Consider the following 16,111-nt stretch of genomic DNA (forward strand, 5'->3'; position numbering starts at 1 on the left):
AGACCCAGCAGACATGGAACTTGTGTTTTATTCAACTCTGGGCGTTGGGACTTTGCTCAGGCTGGGTCCGAAGACAGTGAGGATGTGGACCCAGTGTTAAAGGACGGTTGTAAAAGGGAGATATTTGGATAGCAGTCCCAGCAAGCAGATGAGCATACTGAGGCCAGGGTAGGGAGATCCCAGGGTCACTCAGCCAGCTGTGCATTGTCCATAGCCATGAGGTTGTTAGTCCTAAGGGACAGCACGGAGTAGAACAGGCACACAACCAGGGAGCGGAAATAGCCAGTGACTTGGCCCTTGGGCTGTCTGTGGTCTTAGACATCTAGCCCAGAAACTACACATCTCCACTCATCCCATCCCACACCTGCAGAACAGGGGCAGGTGTGGGATACAGCGTGCCCTCCTTCACTTGCCCTGGGAATCTGGAGCCCCCACAGCTGAGGCAGGGGGTAAGAGGTACATAGATAGCCATTCTGTTGGCCAGGTCTGTTCATAGTACTCTATGACTAGTGGAAATCAAACCAGGCCACACCTACTGAAATCCCTACTTTCTGCAGGTTACAAGGATACAGAGGCCTCATGAGAGGAAACCGCTTTAAAGTGGGAATGTGGGGCAAGGCCAGACACAGCAGATAGCTCCAGGAACACTGGATGGAGATTAGGCAGCGGCCTTTATCCCTCCAGGGCCCTGTAGAGAGTAAGTGGTGCTGGGAGCATGGGATCTATGGAGGGCCAGGACCTGGCAGAATGGCTCACTGGGGCTGGGAGGCAGAAACTAGAACCACACAAGGTAAGTAAACTGTGGACCAAGTACATACAGCAGGTACCAAAGAACTGGCTCTGGGGTACAGGCAGGATAGGAAATGAAAGGTCTGTAGAACAGGAGGAAGGGCACTATCTTATGCAGACCCCCTCCCGTTGTTACCCACAGAGGCTACCCCTCAAAACCCAGCTCCAAATCAGCTCATAGGTAGAACAGGGGTTCTACACTGCTGGCCAACCCTGGCCTGGCTTTGGAGGAACCAGGACAGGAAAAATCAGCCGGGCAGGAACTATTCAATGGTGGTGATGGGAAGGGAGTGTTTTGGGAAACCCGAGGCAGGGGTGCTGGGAGCCCCCTACCCTAAGGCAGTACACAGGCCCCAAGAGTCCCATAACGCAACAGTTGAGACAAAGTTCCTGAGATCCCTGGAAGGCAGACACTCAAGAGTCTAGGGAAGTCCTAGGGCACAGGGCACTGGCTACAGACACCAAGCCCTGCCCCCAGGGTAGCTGTGGATGGCAGTTCAGCACCTATAGAGGGAACCCCAGGAAGCCGACCAGTCCCAGCTGAGATTTATTGGCGTAAACAGAACCATATAAAAACATAAGTTATGAAAAACACAGTCACGACGTGCCCTCCCATCCCTCAAGCCCAGCCCCTGAGCCCCTACTATGGAAGGCCAGGAGAGGGGACCCCGAAATCGCCTAAGAACGCCCCAGCCATGGTAGGGCTGGGTGCCTGGGCGCCGGCTCAGCGCATCCGGTAGTCAGTGGAGCAGGACAGCTCACACAGCTGGCCCTTGAAATCCAGGTCAATGGTGAAGTCCAGGTCACGCTGCAGGGAGAAGTGTCAGAAGGGGGTTCAAACCATGCACCTACCCCATACCCTGAACCCACTCCCAAGTAACAGTTCCACAGGGACACCTTCACTGAGCCCCTCGCTACCACCGTGAGCTGACTCCTGTCTCTTGTATCATATTTCCCTATCTCCTTAAGGCAAGCAGCTCTAGGTTCACCCTCCACACTGACAGGGTCCCAAACAATGTTCCCACACCCTCCCTCCAAGACTGTCATTTGGGGCCAGGTGCACTCTTCAGCATCCTCAGGGAGGACAGTGAGGCCCTTGGCACTGAGCAGTTTTAAGTGACTACCCTGGGGGGCCTTCTGAGGACATCCTCCTCTCCTCTGCCCACTCCCCAGCTGATGAATGTTCAAGAACTAAGAGCCCTCTTGTGCACTCATCTGCTCCCAGCCTGCACTACCTACTGTGCTCTGAGCACCCGGGGACCCCACCCAACTGCCAGCCCAGCACCCCATGCCTCACATTGTTCTTGGCATTGGGCCGCATGCCAATGGTGCCAAAGATCTCCTCGCCTGTCTTCACTGTCAGGTAGTCTTCCATGTAGAACACAGTCTGCTTCCAGTGCGTGTACGGAGACTCAGGGCCTAGAGGGCCAAGTTGGTCAGCCCTGAGATGGAGCCTCTGCCTGGAAACTGACCCATGCTATACCCAGAACTCTCCACACTTCACTATCCTCAACAAGTCTGAGAGAATGGCTGCTGGGTATGTATGTAGGGTGTGAGATCCCAGCAGCTGGGTTGAAATGGGTTCTCAGTACTGGGTTCACAGGACCCAGTACAGTACTTGAGCAGGGGAGGCAAGCAGGAGGCCTTAGCATTGAGCCAAGACCCCAGGCTCCCCACTGAAGATTCTAGGCAGGTGCTCTACCACTAAGACATATCCCCAGCCCTTTATCCTCAGCTTTTTAAAAACATTTTTACTTATTTGCAAGCAGAGAGACACAGAGAAAGAGAGATTATGATTGTGCCAGGACCTCTAGCCACTGCAGACTCCAGATGCATACATCACCTTGTACATCTGGCTTTACATGTGCACTGGGTAACTGAATTCAGGTCATTAGGGGTTTTTTGTTGTTTGTTTTTGTTTTTCCAGGTAGGATCTCACTCTAGCCCCGGCTGACCTGGAATTCACTATGTAGTCTTAGGCTGACCTCAAACCCATGGCAATCCTCTCCTACCTCAGCCTCCCAAGTGCTGAGATTAAAGGTGTGCACCATCATGTCTAGCAGGGTTGTTAGGTTTTGCAGGCAATTGCCTTCCTTAACTGCTGAGCCATCACTCCAGCTTTTTAACTTTTTTTGTTGTTCATTTGTTTGTTTTTTTCAAGGTAGGGTCTCACTCTAGGCCAGGCTGACCTGGAATTCACTATGTAGTCTCAGGGTGGCCTTGATCTCACAGTGATCCTCCTACCTCTGCCTCCCAAATGCTGGGATTAAAGGTGTGTGCCACCACGCCCGGCTTTTTTACATTTTGAGACAGGGTCTTGATAGCTTGCATAGGTTGGCCTTGAATTTGCCATCTTCCTGTCTGAGCCTCCCAAGTAGCTGGGGTGATAGGCATGAGCCACCAGCTTGACGTGCTACAATATCATACATAACCCTCCACTGTGGCCTGGGACCCATCTACTCACTGGTGGAGAAGCCAGTCCTCTTGTGGCAACGGGTGAACTCAATGTTGAAGTAGGCCACCAGTGCATGCACATAGTCATTCCGCTTCACTTGCAGGCAGAAAGGCGAGGTGAAGGTCAGGTCTTCCACCTTGACAGTGTATATGTCTACCTCCTGTAGAACAGGAAGAGACCACTGCTCAGAGTCTGTTCTCCCTGTTCTGCTCAGGACACTGCTGCGACATCCCAGGCCACCCTGGGTCTTGGCATTTGTTTCTCTGCCTCCTAATTACACCCACTCTCCTAACACCCAGCTTGCTGACCCAACATCTTATGGTTGCTTGTTGGGCTATAGCACTCTTTGCTTGTTTACTTCTGTTAGACAAGGTCTAGTTCTGCTGCCAACATGGCTTTGAACAAATCTCCTCCTCCACGCTTCTGCTTCAGCCTCCCAAGAACATACAAGCTGTGAAATTAAAAGGAGGAAAAATGGGGGGGGGGGAGCTGAAGAATCTAGAATGCCTGCAAAGCCTAATAACCTGATTTCCCAGTACCAACATAGAGCCATATGCACGGGCGGGGGGGGGGGGGAGGAATGCATGTGGAGTTTATTTGCAGTGGCTACAGGTCCATTCTCTCTCTACTTGTCTCTTTCTCTCAATCTCTCTCAAATAAATAAAACAGAGTTAATAATAAAGGAGGGAAAATGGGAACATGCCACCACATTCAGTCACAGCCTGGTTTTAAGACAGTAATAATCAGACCAATCTGTTCAAGCCTCTGGTGGCCTTGTGTTCTCAGAGGACAGCCCACAGACTCCCTGCCTTTGTTGCTCCTTTCTCATACACCTCCTGTAGCTCTCCGGGGGCCAATAACAACTGCCTCACATCTGCTGGGATTTGCCTGGGGAAGAGGGACAGTGGCTTGGAGTCCTAGCTCTCTGCTGACAGAGCTTCCTAGTGTGGGGTTCTAGCTGCCCTGTACCCACAGGACTCAGATGTGTATGGGTCAAAACATCTTCCATGGGACTCTCACAGACAGGAGTCTTGTAGCCCCACCCTTACCCATTAACTAATTTTTTTGGTTTCATCCATAGAGACTCAACCACAGTCACACATTACCTTTATAAGACAGGCATTGGTGACCAGCTGCTTCGGATCCACCACATCCACCAAAGGTTCCTTGATGGCCACATCTTTGATGCAGGACATGTCAAAGCCATACACGTTCTCCCACCCTAGGCAGACAGGGTGAGTGAGCTGCAGCCCTAGCCCCACCTTCACCCTCACATCCCTGCAGGCCCCTTGCTCACAGTGGATCTTGTAGTCTTTGTACTGCCGGTCTTCAATTGCTGTAACATACAGGGTAGCCCGGTCTGGGAAGATGAGGCCATCAGGTGCCTATCAAAGAGTTGGGTGAGACCATGGAGGATGAGGACCTTGCAGCACCACCCCCAAAACCAGCCATTCTGACCCCTGTGTACTGCTGTGCTCACATGGCTCTGAGCCAGCATCACCTTCACCAATCACTCTTCAACCAATCCTCTCCTCTCTGGCCCCTCTGAAGAAGGTAATCCTCACAGGGACCCTTCCTGGTGCTCCTCCGAACAGCTCACTCCTGCCCTTGGACCTCTGCACTGGCTTTCCCAATAGCTCCTGTCCATCCTTCCCTCAATCCACTTTCACCCAGGCTTGATCCACCTGAGCACATAGCCTCAGCTCACCCCTCTGCCCCAGCCTATGTCCTGCTCAGTGCTCACTGCCTGCTGGCACTTCACCCATCACTGCCAGACTTGCAGTGCCTGTATCCCCATCCTATATGCAACCCCATAGGGATAACAGCGCCTCACCAGCCACTTGTCTCGGGCATGCAGCACAGTGTTGAGCATGGACTCGTAGAAGAGACAGTAGCCCATCCACTCGCTAATGATGATGTCCACCTTCTCCACTGGCAGCTCCACCTCCTCCACCTTGCCCTTGATGATGGTCACCACTGCAGCCACAGGGGTGACATATTAGCCCAGGAGCCTGCCACCCACCCGGAGACCCTCCACTCTGAGCTAGGACTGGCTTCAGACACCTTCACAGAACCCTATGATCAACCACGTTCCCTTAACAGCATTCCAATCCACATCCCACTGGACGTAACAGAGGCAGTGGCTACAGTCTGAGGGTGGGTGAGGAGACCCTGTTTTGGGGCTGAGTGTGGCTCAGCAGTCAGACCCCGAGTTAACATTCATGAAATCCTAGATTCTATCTCAGACTAAAAATAAGCCTGCCATTCACCAATTTGATGCCATAAAAGCACGGTCACATTTTCAAACTGGCCACATCAGCTGGACCTAGTGAAGGTGGTCATCCTAGCTACTCAGGAGGCTGAAGCAGAATGATCCTAAGTTCAAGGCCAGCCAAGACAAAACAGAAGACAAAGGAGCCGGGCGTGGTGGCACACGCCTTTAATCCCAGCACTCAGGAAGCAGAGGTAGGAGGATTGCCTTGAGTTCAAGACCACTCTGAGACTACATAGTGAATTCCAGGTTAGCCTGGGCTACAGAGAGACCCTACCTTGAAAACCACCCTCCAAAAAACAATAAAAAAATAGAAGGCAAAGGGATGAATGACCTCCCCTCTATCTACAGTGAGGAAGTGGGAGCATGGCTTGTTAGGAGAATACCTGCTAAGCATGAGCAAGGCCTTGGGGGTCTACCCCCAGTATTGGAGATTAAAAATAAAGCCATACAGTGTGCTTTTGTTTTGTTTGTTGGGAACCAACCTTATCTTTTAAAAGAATTTACAGAGATAGGATGTCCCTGGGGATTTTGTTTCAAATGCAGAGCCCTTGAAACTAAGTGTCAGGTGCCTGTAGGTTCAGTACAAAAGTTTCATTTACAATAACCACAACCACTCCAGATCCCAAAGGCTACACATGTGAAAAGCCTGTCTCCCATGTTCCCAGAATCTTTGACCTTGCTGGTGGGAACCTTGGCAATAACTACCCAATCTACTAACTGACATTTGGGGAATTTTTTGGGGGGTTGGGGAGGGGTGCTAGCAAGAAAGAGAACTGGCACACCAGGGCTTCAGCCACTGCAATCGAGCTCCAGACATGTGTGCCACCTAGTGTGCATGTGCAACCTTGTGCCATCTGGAGAGATGGAACATAGGTCCTTAGGCTTGGCAGGCAAGCACCTTAACCGCTAAGCCATATCTCCAGCCTTATTTTTCCTTCTGTTTTTAAAAAAAAAAAAACAAGGTACAGTCTCACTCTAGCCCAGGCTGACCTGGAACTCACTGTAGCCCTAGGCAGGCCTCAAAATGATGGTGGTCCTACTACCTTAGCCTCCAAGTGCTGGGATTAAAGGCAACACTCACATGCCCAGCAGCTGTTTTTTCTTTTAAAGCAGGATAAATAAAGCCCTAAGTAGACCAGGTTGGCATGATGTGCCCTCCCATCTCTGACCCAAACCTTTTTTTTTTGCAAGCTGAGCTCACAAAACACTGGTTCGGGTATGAAAGACAGACACACTGGAAAAGGGGCATCCCCAAGGCCTTAATGCTCACACAGGAGACTGGTTTATAGACCAGGTCTGCACATGAGGCAGCCATGGAAACAGCTAGATGCCTCCACACCTGGAACGTACTGATCTACTCAACGAGCAGCTGCACAGGGCCACAGGCTCGTGCTAACTGGAGGTGGCGGCAGCAGCTGTGAAGGAATGTGTTGCCACACCAGCTCAGGTGTCAGTTTCTCCAGTGTTAGTTAAAATCAAAAGCCTCTTAGAGGTATGGAGAGACCTCTCACAAGGCCCAGCCATGAGACCAGGCAGGGCCCTTCCTGTCTTGACTATAGAATGAAGGCCCCCAAGCCTAGAAGTCTGACACTCACACCCTCAACATTCATAAAACTGTAGGGGAAGAGATGCCAGCTGCACAGCACCAGGCTGTTCCTTCACTGAAGACCTAAGGGAAATGGGAACTGCCCATTCCACCCCAAAGACCCATCCTCCTCCCAGCTCACCGTGGTCTAACTTGTTGGCTTTGACGATCTTCACAGCATAATCAGAGATACTGGAACACTCGATCTGAGGGCCCAGGAAGAAGGCGGGTGAGACCCGTCCAGTCCCACCCGCACCCCCACCTAGCCCCCTTTGCCCAGAAACTCACCCCAATGACCTTCCGGGCCCCAGCCTTGGCAGCAAACATGCACAGGATGCCTGTGCCTGAGCCCACGTCCAGCACCACCTTGTCCTTGAAGAGATGCCGATTGTGAAACATGGAGTTGCGGTATGTGAGGGTGCGCACCTCATCCTTCAGCATCTCCTGGGGAAGGGGACCAGGATAGAATGAGGGAAACGGGGTGACTTGGCCTTCACCACTCTGATGGCCATCAGGGACAACACTGAGACCCCGCAGAAAGACTCCTTCCCCTCTGCAACCTATCTATATTACATCAGAATCAATTGAGCCAACACCCATGCTAGCCAGATTCCACCACTGCCACCTAAAACCAAGGAATTTCAAGAAGCTGAAGCAGGATTGTGAGTTCAAGGCCTGCTTGAGTATTAAACTTAATACCTCAACATCAAAATTAAAGAAAGCCAGGCTGCAGGGATGGCTTAGTGGTTAAAGCATTTGCCTACAAAGCCAAAGGACCCAGGTTCTATTCCCCAGGACCCATGTTAGCCAGATACACAAGAGGGTGCACATGTCTGGAATTCATTTGCAGTGGCTAAAAGCCTTGGCACGCCCATTCTCTCTCTCCCTCCCTCTTTCTGTCAAATAAATAAATAAAATATTTTTAAAAAGTAAAGCCAGGCATGGTGGAACACATGCCTTTAATCCCACACTCAAGAGGTAAAGGTAGGAGGATCACCATGAGTTCAAGGCCACCCTGAGACTACAGAGTTAATTCCTGGTCAGCCTGAGCTAGAATGAGATCCTACTTCAAAAAACTAAAATTAAAGGAAAGCCAGGCATAGTGGTGCCCTTAATTGCAGCACTGGGGCGTAGAAATAGGATTGCTGTGAGTTCTGAGGACAGCCTGGGCTAAAGTGAGCCCTACCTCAAAAAAAAAAAAAAATCAGAGCAAAAGGATTGGGGGCAGAGAGGCAGGCTGACAAGATGGTTCAGTAAAGGTGTTTGTCTGCAAAGGTTTAATTCTCAATCTATCCATATAAGCCAAAAGCCAAAATGGTGCATCTGGTGTTTGTCTGCAGCAGCAAGAGAACCTGGTGCACCAACAACCCCCACTCCACACAAATGTAGAAATAAATAAAGATCAAAACAAAACAAATACGGCTGGAGAAATGGCTCAGTGGTTAAGGAACTTGCTGGCAAAGCCTAGCAACCTGGGTTCAGTTCCCCAGTACTCACGTAAAGCCAGATGCACAAAGTGGCACTGCATTCTGGGGTTCTTTTGCAGTGGCTAGAGGCCCTGGCATGCTCATTCTTTCTTTCTCTGCTTGCAAATAAATAAATAAATATTTAAACAAATCAAAACAAACAAACCACACTAAGTAGACCTGGTGATATGGCTCAGTGATTCCTGGGTTCATTCTTACTAAAAAAAAAAGGGAGGGTGTACTGGGCAGATGGCTTAGTGGTTAAGCACTTGCCTGTCAAGCCTAAGGACTCCAATTTGAAGCTTGATTCCCCAGGAGCCAAATCAGCCAAATGCACAAGAGGGCGCATGCATCTGGAGTTTGTTTGCAGTGGCTAGAGGCCCGGCGCACCCAATCTCTCTCTCTCTCCCCCTCCCTCCCTCTTTATCTCTTTGTCGCTCTCAAATAAATAAATAAAAACAAATAAATATATTTTTAAAAAGCCAGGCATGGTGGTGCATGCCTCTAATCCCAGCACTCAGGAGGCAGAGATAGGAGGATCACTGTGAGTTCAAGACCACCCTGAGACTACACAGTGAATTCCAAATCAGCCTGAACTACAGTGATACCCTATCTTGGAAAAAAAAAAAAAAATCAGTGTATGTGTTGGGGGGGAGGAAGAACTGGAGAGATGGCTTAGTGGTTAAGGCACCTGTCTGCAAAGTCGAAGGACCCAGATTCGATTCCTCAGGATCCATGTAAGCCAGATGCACAAAGTGGCACATCCATGTCTGGAGTTCCTTTGCAGTGGCTAGAAGACCTGGAGCACCTATTCTCTCACTCTCAGAAAAATAAATAAAAATAAAATTTTTTTGAGCCGGTGTGGTGGTGCACAACTTTAATCCCAGCACTTGGGAGGCAGAGGTAAGAGGATCACCGTGAGTTCGAGGCCACCATGAGACCATATAGTGAATTCCAGGTCAGCCTAGGTTAGAGAGAGACCCTACTTCAAAAAAAAAAAGAAAGAAAGAAATTGAAAGTCCTGGGGCTGGATAGGTTGCTCAGTGGTTAAAGGCTCTGACTTGCAAACCCTGATAGTTCAGGTTCAATTCCTCAGTACCCATGTAAGCCAGATGCACAAAGTGGTACATGTGTTGTTTGTAGTGGTAAGAGGCCCTGATATACTCACACTTTCTCCATGTAAAGAGGAAAATTTAAAAAAAAATTCCTCAGTACATTGATGACACTCAGCTGTGCACTTACATAGTAGTATTTTAGCTTGGCATGTGATATATACCTGTAAATCCCAGCACTCTAAAGGTAGAAGCAAGAGGATCTCAAATTCAAAGCCAGCCTGGACTGCACAGTGAATTCCAGGGAGGCCATGGTTATACCAAGAGGCCCTGTCTCAAAAACCCAAAAAACCCAAAGGAGGGTCCCAGGACATGCTGGCCCAGGTCTGTCATCCCAGCTACTCAGGAGGCTAAGGTGGGAGGATCATATGTTCAAGGCCAGCCTGGGCAACTTAGCGATTGCCTCTCACAAAATAAAGAGAAATGTGGATATCACTAAGTGAGAGCATTTGCCTAGCATGTATAAGGTGCTGGTTTTCATCCCTACTATCCCTCCCCCAAAAGTTAATTTTGTTATGTATATTTTTTCCTGCTGTGTTTTTTCTTTGTTTCTACAATTGTAGTACTGAGAATGGAAACTGCATGGAAGGCACTCACCTAACCACATTCCTAGAGCCCTATGGAGGGGTGAAGATTCCTCAGAATGCCACCCTAGCCACATTAGAGAGACCTCAGACTCGAAAGGTTCAAGCCATAAAGGCACTGAGCAGTGGAGGCGTTCCTCATACCGGTCGCTAGAGGGCGCCCAAACTGGCTGTCCCTGACCTCAGGCTAAGGTCTCAGGCACATATGCGCATGCGGACACTCACACCAGCTAGAAGACTGGCCTGCAGAGCGCCAGACTAACCTCAGTCTCCAAGGCAACGGCTGTGAGAGCCTCAAGGCTCAGTAGAGGGGCAGAAGTGGCAGTGAGCATGCGTGTCAGTCACCTCTACTCCTGCCCAACATCAGGGCTCTTCTGGATTCACCCCACTTACCTCGTGGATACCGAAGTGGGCATAGGAATCAAAGTAGTAGTCTTTGGATGTCATGTCCTCAGCGTTGGGCTTCTCGCTGCTTTCTGCCTGGCCACAAGAAACCTGAGAGGAGGTAGAGGAGTGCAAGGTCAAAGGTGGGTTCCCTAGAGCTTCTTGAACCTCCAGAACATCCACCCCACCCACCCACCCCCCAACCCACACACAAATCACACCAGGACAACTCTACAGCCTCTTCCCTAGGAAGCCCCCAGACCTAACAGCCCCATCTTTCCACTTTCAAAACCCACCCAGATCACCATTCAGGGAGCACCCGCCTGCCTACCATCTCTCCAGTCTCTCTGCCCGTCTCTAGCTCAGCCCACAGCTGGGGAGGGAGTGGTGGGAGGGCAGAGCCAGGGCAGACACAGGGAAGGGCAAGGGGGGGCTGGAGATGGAGTTAAGGAAGCAGCCACAGTCCCGGGTGAGCCAGCTGAGGCTGGGAGGGGTCTGCACTATGTGTTTAGGGAACGTTGAGAAACGTTTGAAAGGAGAGGGAGGGTGGTTAGACCTCTGGAGGAGCCCCATGTGTGGATAACTTTATATGGAGGTGTGGGGGGCTCACAAAAGGATATTTACTTCTTCAAGAGGCGGCTGGAGGCTCATCCCATTAGCCAAGGTGGCTACAAAACTCTAGGAGAGAGTAACAGGGAGAAAGGATTAGCTACTGGGGTGGCTGGGGCTAGGTAGGGCCAGGACACCAGGTTCTGGGTGGGGGCAGCGGGTGTCCTGGAGGCTTGCTTTTCCTTGTCAGGGAGTAGTGGCAACAGGACAAGCAATGAGATGAGGCAGGGCTGTTCAAGGAAGGGATGGGAGAGTGGGATGGAAAGTAAGGGGTCTCCTGTCCCAGCTGTGGCTGGAGAGATGGTGGCCTGTCCCTGTTGACCCGCTGGTCAGTGAGCTGACCACATACACCTCCCCCATCCAGGCCAGGGGAACTGGCATCCACCAGACACATGGATACTGCCAGCTGTCGCTCCCCCTCACCACCTAATCCCCCCAGATTAGGTGACACTTCCTGACACCCACCCCCAGAGGCTGGGGTGCTGTGAATAGCTGGAGGGAGGAGGCTGGCAGGAACATGCACTGGGCACCTGACCCCACTGCAAGCCATTCTCCTGGCCTGAGAGGATTCCAGAAGAGAGATGTGGAGTGCCATCACACCATAGCAGGCACCCCTGAAAACATAAGTGCAAGCAGAACCAGCCTCCTCACTCATCTGCCGCTCCTAGGAAGGGGGCCACCAAGAGAGGCCAGCCTGGTGGGATGGAACACAAGCCTCCATCCCTCCAGAAACCAGGACCACTTCACCCATTCACACCCCACCATGAGGCCCCAGGTGTGGGGCCAAACTGAAGTAGGTTCTGGGGAAAGACATTTCCTCCAACACCAAGGTCAGCAAAACCAAGGGATCACAGCAGTGACCCCAGAGGCAGATGACCCCCCCCCATGGCAGGTTTCCAGCACTTCTCAGAGACTAGGACAAAGTAAGAGCAGAAAGGACAAAGTCCCATCAGATTACATTTCTTCAGTTGTGACCACCTTCCAGGGTCTCCAGAAAGACCAAGTCTTGGGCCGTGACCCAAGCATCCCCAGTTCCCCCAAGCCAGTGAGGTGGCCTAAAAGGATGGTGGCTGCCAAGGGAACTTCTCACTGGGCCTTTCTCAATACCAGATCCCAGCAAGACAACCCAGCCCAAGAATGCCTGAGCCAGAGACTGAGACCTGCCCCCATGGGCCCAAGCCCATCACCTCAATTACTCCAGAGGCAGCAAGATGGCAAATTCAAGGTTTAACTGAGCAATTTAGGGAAACATCTCAAAAAAGTACAGGGCTGGAGAGCTGACTTAGCAGTTAAGGTGCTTGCCTGGAAAGCCCAAGCACCCAGGTTCAATTCTTCAGTAACCATATAAAGCCACATGCACAAGGTGGCACATGTGTCTGGAGTTCGTTTGCAATTGCTGGAGGCCCTGGTGCACCCATTCTATCTGCCTTTCTCTCTCTCTCTCTCTCTCTCTCTCTCAAATAAATAAATAATAAAAATATTTAAAGTTTAAAAAACGTACAGAGCCGGGAGCACACACACCCACACATACACACACACACACCCACACCCACACACACACACAAAAAAAAAATAAGAGTGGTGATGCACACCTTTAAGCCCAGCACTCGAGGGGTAGAGGTAGGAGGATCAACGAGAGTTCAAGGCCACCCTGAGACTGCACAGTTTAATTCCAGGTCAGCCTGAGCCTAAGTGAGACCCTACCTCGGAAAAAAAAAAAGCACAAAGTGGACTGGGGGTATGACTTAATGGTAGAGCATAGGACTATAGCTAGCAAGCAACTGAGGCTGTTTCATCTCCGCTATTGAGAGTAGGATGAAGAGAAAGAACAGAACCAGGCCAGACATAATGCGACATGCTTTTCAATCTAGCGGTTGGGAGGCAGAGGTAGGAGGGTCACCATAAGTTCCAAGCCAGCCTGGGACTACAGAGTGAGTGCCAGGTCAGCCTGGGCTAGAGTGAGACCTTACCTCAAAAAAAGAAAAAGAAGGACTGGAGAGATGACTTAGTGGTTAAGGTGCTTGCCTGCAAAGCTCAAGGACCCAGATTAGATTCTCCACGTCCCATGTAAGTCAGATGCACAAGGTAGCACATGTGTCTGGAGGAAGTCTGCAGTGGCTAGAGGCCCTAGTGTGCCCATTCTCTCTCCCCTTCTCTATCTCTAATTTAAAAAAGGCTGGAGAGATGGTTTAGCAGTTAAGGCACTTGCCTGCGAAGCCAGAGGACTTTGGTTTGGTTCCCCTGGACCCACATAAGCCAGATGCACAAGGAGTTTGTTTGCAGTGGCTGGAAGCCCTGGCACGCCCATTCTCTCCCTGTCTCTTTCCCTCTCTCAAATAAATTTTAAAAATAATAATATTAATTATAATAAAAAAGAAATGAACAGAGCCAGGCCTGGCTGCAAACCTTCAGAAAGGGGAGATCTCTCACGCTCAAGATCAGTGTGTACCCGGGAGTGATTTCCCATGCCTTTAATCCCAGCACTTGGGAGGCTGAGGTAGTAAGATTGCTGTGATGGCTAGCCTGGGACTAATGAGTGAATTCCAGGTCAGCCTGGGCTAGAATGAGACCCTATGTCAAAAAACAAAACAGATGCAGGGTATGCAGAGCAAAGAGGTCCAGGGTTGGCTAAGACCCGCAGCCTGTGTGCTTACTTAACCATCAAAATGGCCCCACCGGAGATGGGCCTCTAATTAGGAGGTGGTGAGCTTTGGACCAGGCCCCATGATAAAAGATGTCCCTCCCACATGTGCAAAATGACCACGAGGGGGTGCACAGCGGCTGATCAGGTCTCCTCTATCGAGGTGCCCCACTATCCTCCAAAGGGAGGTCACAGGGCCATACTCATCCTCCCAGATCCTAAAGGTCTGCGTGGACAAATCCATGGCCAGGAAAGGTTACACCGTAGGGGATCGATTCTCATACTTTGCATACCAAACCTTGATCGCACAGACCCAACATGGACTGCAGAAGCATCATCTCTCCCGAGCCCCCCACGGGAAATTCCCTTCCCAACTGAGAGTGTCCATATCCCCAATGTGCACGTCCAGAGGCGCCCCGCAGGGTCCGAGGGAGCGGGCACAGCGCCTCCAGGGCGGGGGCGGAGCCTTTGTCCCGCACGTGGAGCCCGCCGGGCCGTGGCATCGGCACACCCCCTCCCCACCCACCGCGCCGCCGCCACGTGGGGCCCGGCCGGAAGCGCCCCCAGCCCGCGTCCACGTGGGAGAGAGTGCGAGGCCTCCAGCTCGGCTGGACGTCGCCGACCTCCGAAAGCCAGAGATCCCCCCACTCAAGTACACTTCAAGCACATCCCTGGATGCGGAGCTCATCCAGGCCTGCAGCCCCCGCGCGCGCTCCGAGCGCGCCTCACGACCGAGGGAGGCCACGCGACGCCGACCTCGAGCCTCCTCCTTATCCCCTGCGGCGCGCCGGGCACTCACCTCCATGATGCAGTTCGCGGCCTCAGCTGCCGCCATCTTCACCCGCACCTACTCCTCCTCCGGCCGCCAAGACCCCCCCTTTCTCCTCACTGCTTTCCCCCCCCCCCACCACTGCCTTATACCGGCGGGCCCACAGCCCGCCCACCGCGACCCCGCCACAAGTGTTTATTGGTCTTAAGGGCGGCCTGTCTGAAAGCTTCATCTCACCATTGGGCGAGATAGAGGCCCATCAAATATCAAGGGCCTGGCGTTCGGAGCCCCGCCCCATCAAGTCGACTAGGACGGGGACAACTGTCTGTCTGTCTCAACAAATCAGCATGGTGATTGGGTAAAATCTAACGGAGGGTCCCGCCCTACAGCTGGCACCGCCTCAGTGATTCCCGGCGGGCTCCGCGCTCAGCGGACGTCTTGAAACGGAACTGTCAATCACTGCAAGGACCAGCCCTTTCCCTAGCTACTATTGGTTAACCAAAAGGTGACGTTACGAACCCTTTGGCCCGCCCTCCCCAGACTGCAGGCCTCTAAGAAGAACGCCAGCAATTGGCCCACAAGGAGAGAAGATAGTACTTTAGGCAATAGAGATTGGTTCACAGGAACTGCCACTCACCTTGCAGTCGGTGGATTCTCCCAGAGCTAGGGGCGTCCAGGACAAAAAAAAAAAAAAAAAAAAAAGGCGCGTGTGCCTACAGACTCAATGATAAACAGGCCGCTTAGGGAGGAAGAGGGAGAGGGCGGACTTTTGGGGGGGGTCCCGAAACAAATCAGGAATAGACTCAAGCGTCAATGCATTGAGTGCCAGCCCTCCACTTAACGGTTCTGCGTACTGCATACCCATTGCCCTCTTCTTGGCCTCTTCCAAATCCTCGCGGGGAACACCCAGCTCTCTTTGTCTGGTCAACGCACACACGTCCATCATGGGCAATCTGGACATCACCTCCTCATGGAAGAGTCGAGAAAATATTTGGTTTCTTGAACCTTCTCTTCGTCTTTCCTATCCCACTGCTGTCCTCAATGCAAGTTCCCCAAACCCTGCGTCGATCTGGGCCTACATCCTTCCTGGGAGACTCCAAACACGATATGATGTCCAGTATGACTTCTTTATTCACTTCTGCCTCCAAATCAGAACAGCCCCACCTCCCACCCAGCCGCCAATCTGACCATCCGACCCCTCTTTCCACCGCTGTTCTATCCTCAGTCCTGCTCCGGTCCTCCAGAGCCACTCAGCCTTACCCTCCCACCTGCCTATCCCCCTCCGCTCTCCACCCCTCCTCCCGCTCGCCACTTCCTGCTGTCTACCAAAACTAGAACAAAGTCTCGGACCCTCGGCCACCCCAGTCATTGGTACTTTAAGGATCCCAGCCTAGGTGCCTGGGGCCACTTCACCGTGACGCTTCGGAGCCCTCGCTTTGGGG

General features: G+C 51.7%; 1 protein-coding gene across 3 annotated transcripts; it reads right to left on the reverse strand.

The window, feature by feature from the left end:
• Positions 1–10: 10 nt before the first annotated feature.
• Prmt1 (protein arginine methyltransferase 1) lies at positions 11–14,809 on the reverse strand. 3 transcript variants are annotated; one of them, XM_004672231.2, is made up of 11 exons: positions 14,700–14,779; positions 11,275–11,328; positions 10,660–10,761; positions 7,393–7,548; positions 7,247–7,310; positions 5,079–5,221; positions 4,542–4,629; positions 4,351–4,466; positions 3,254–3,404; positions 2,087–2,208; positions 11–1,597 (listed from the first exon to the last, which is right to left on the reverse strand). In XM_004672231.2, the coding sequence occupies exons 1-11, from the start codon at positions 14,733–14,735 to the stop codon at positions 1,514–1,516; spliced, it is 1,116 nt and encodes a 371-aa protein (XP_004672288.1). In that variant the 5' UTR covers positions 14,736–14,779; the 3' UTR covers positions 11–1,513. The 3 variants fall into 3 exon arrangements, with proteins under 3 accessions (XP_004672288.1, XP_004672289.1, XP_044990168.1); XM_004672232.3 differs by lacking the exon at positions 11,275–11,328 and having other exon boundaries at positions 14,700–14,809; XM_045134233.1 differs by lacking the exons at positions 11,275–11,328; positions 14,700–14,779 and adding an exon at positions 10,982–11,077.
• Positions 14,810–16,111: the final 1,302 nt, after the last annotated feature.

This window comes from Jaculus jaculus, chromosome 14 (genome assembly GCF_020740685.1).
Source record: "Jaculus jaculus isolate mJacJac1 chromosome 14, mJacJac1.mat.Y.cur, whole genome shotgun sequence".
In the NCBI taxonomy this organism is placed as follows: Eukaryota; Metazoa; Chordata; class Mammalia; order Rodentia; family Dipodidae; genus Jaculus; species Jaculus jaculus.

Bases quoted from the DNA above. Each gene is read 5' to 3' on its own strand.
- Prmt1 (XM_004672231.2), bottom strand. From the start codon at position 14,735: ATGGCGGCAGCTGAGGCCGCGAACTGCATCATGGAG. The intron at 3,405-4,350 runs GTAATGTGTGAC...CCTGTTCTACAG, and splicing joins CCAATGCCTGTCTTATAAAG to GAGGTAGACATATACACTGT. The intron at 2,209-3,253 runs GTGAGTAGATGG...TTGGCCCTCTAG, and splicing joins GAGGACTGGCTTCTCCACCA to GCCCTGAGTCTCCGTACACG.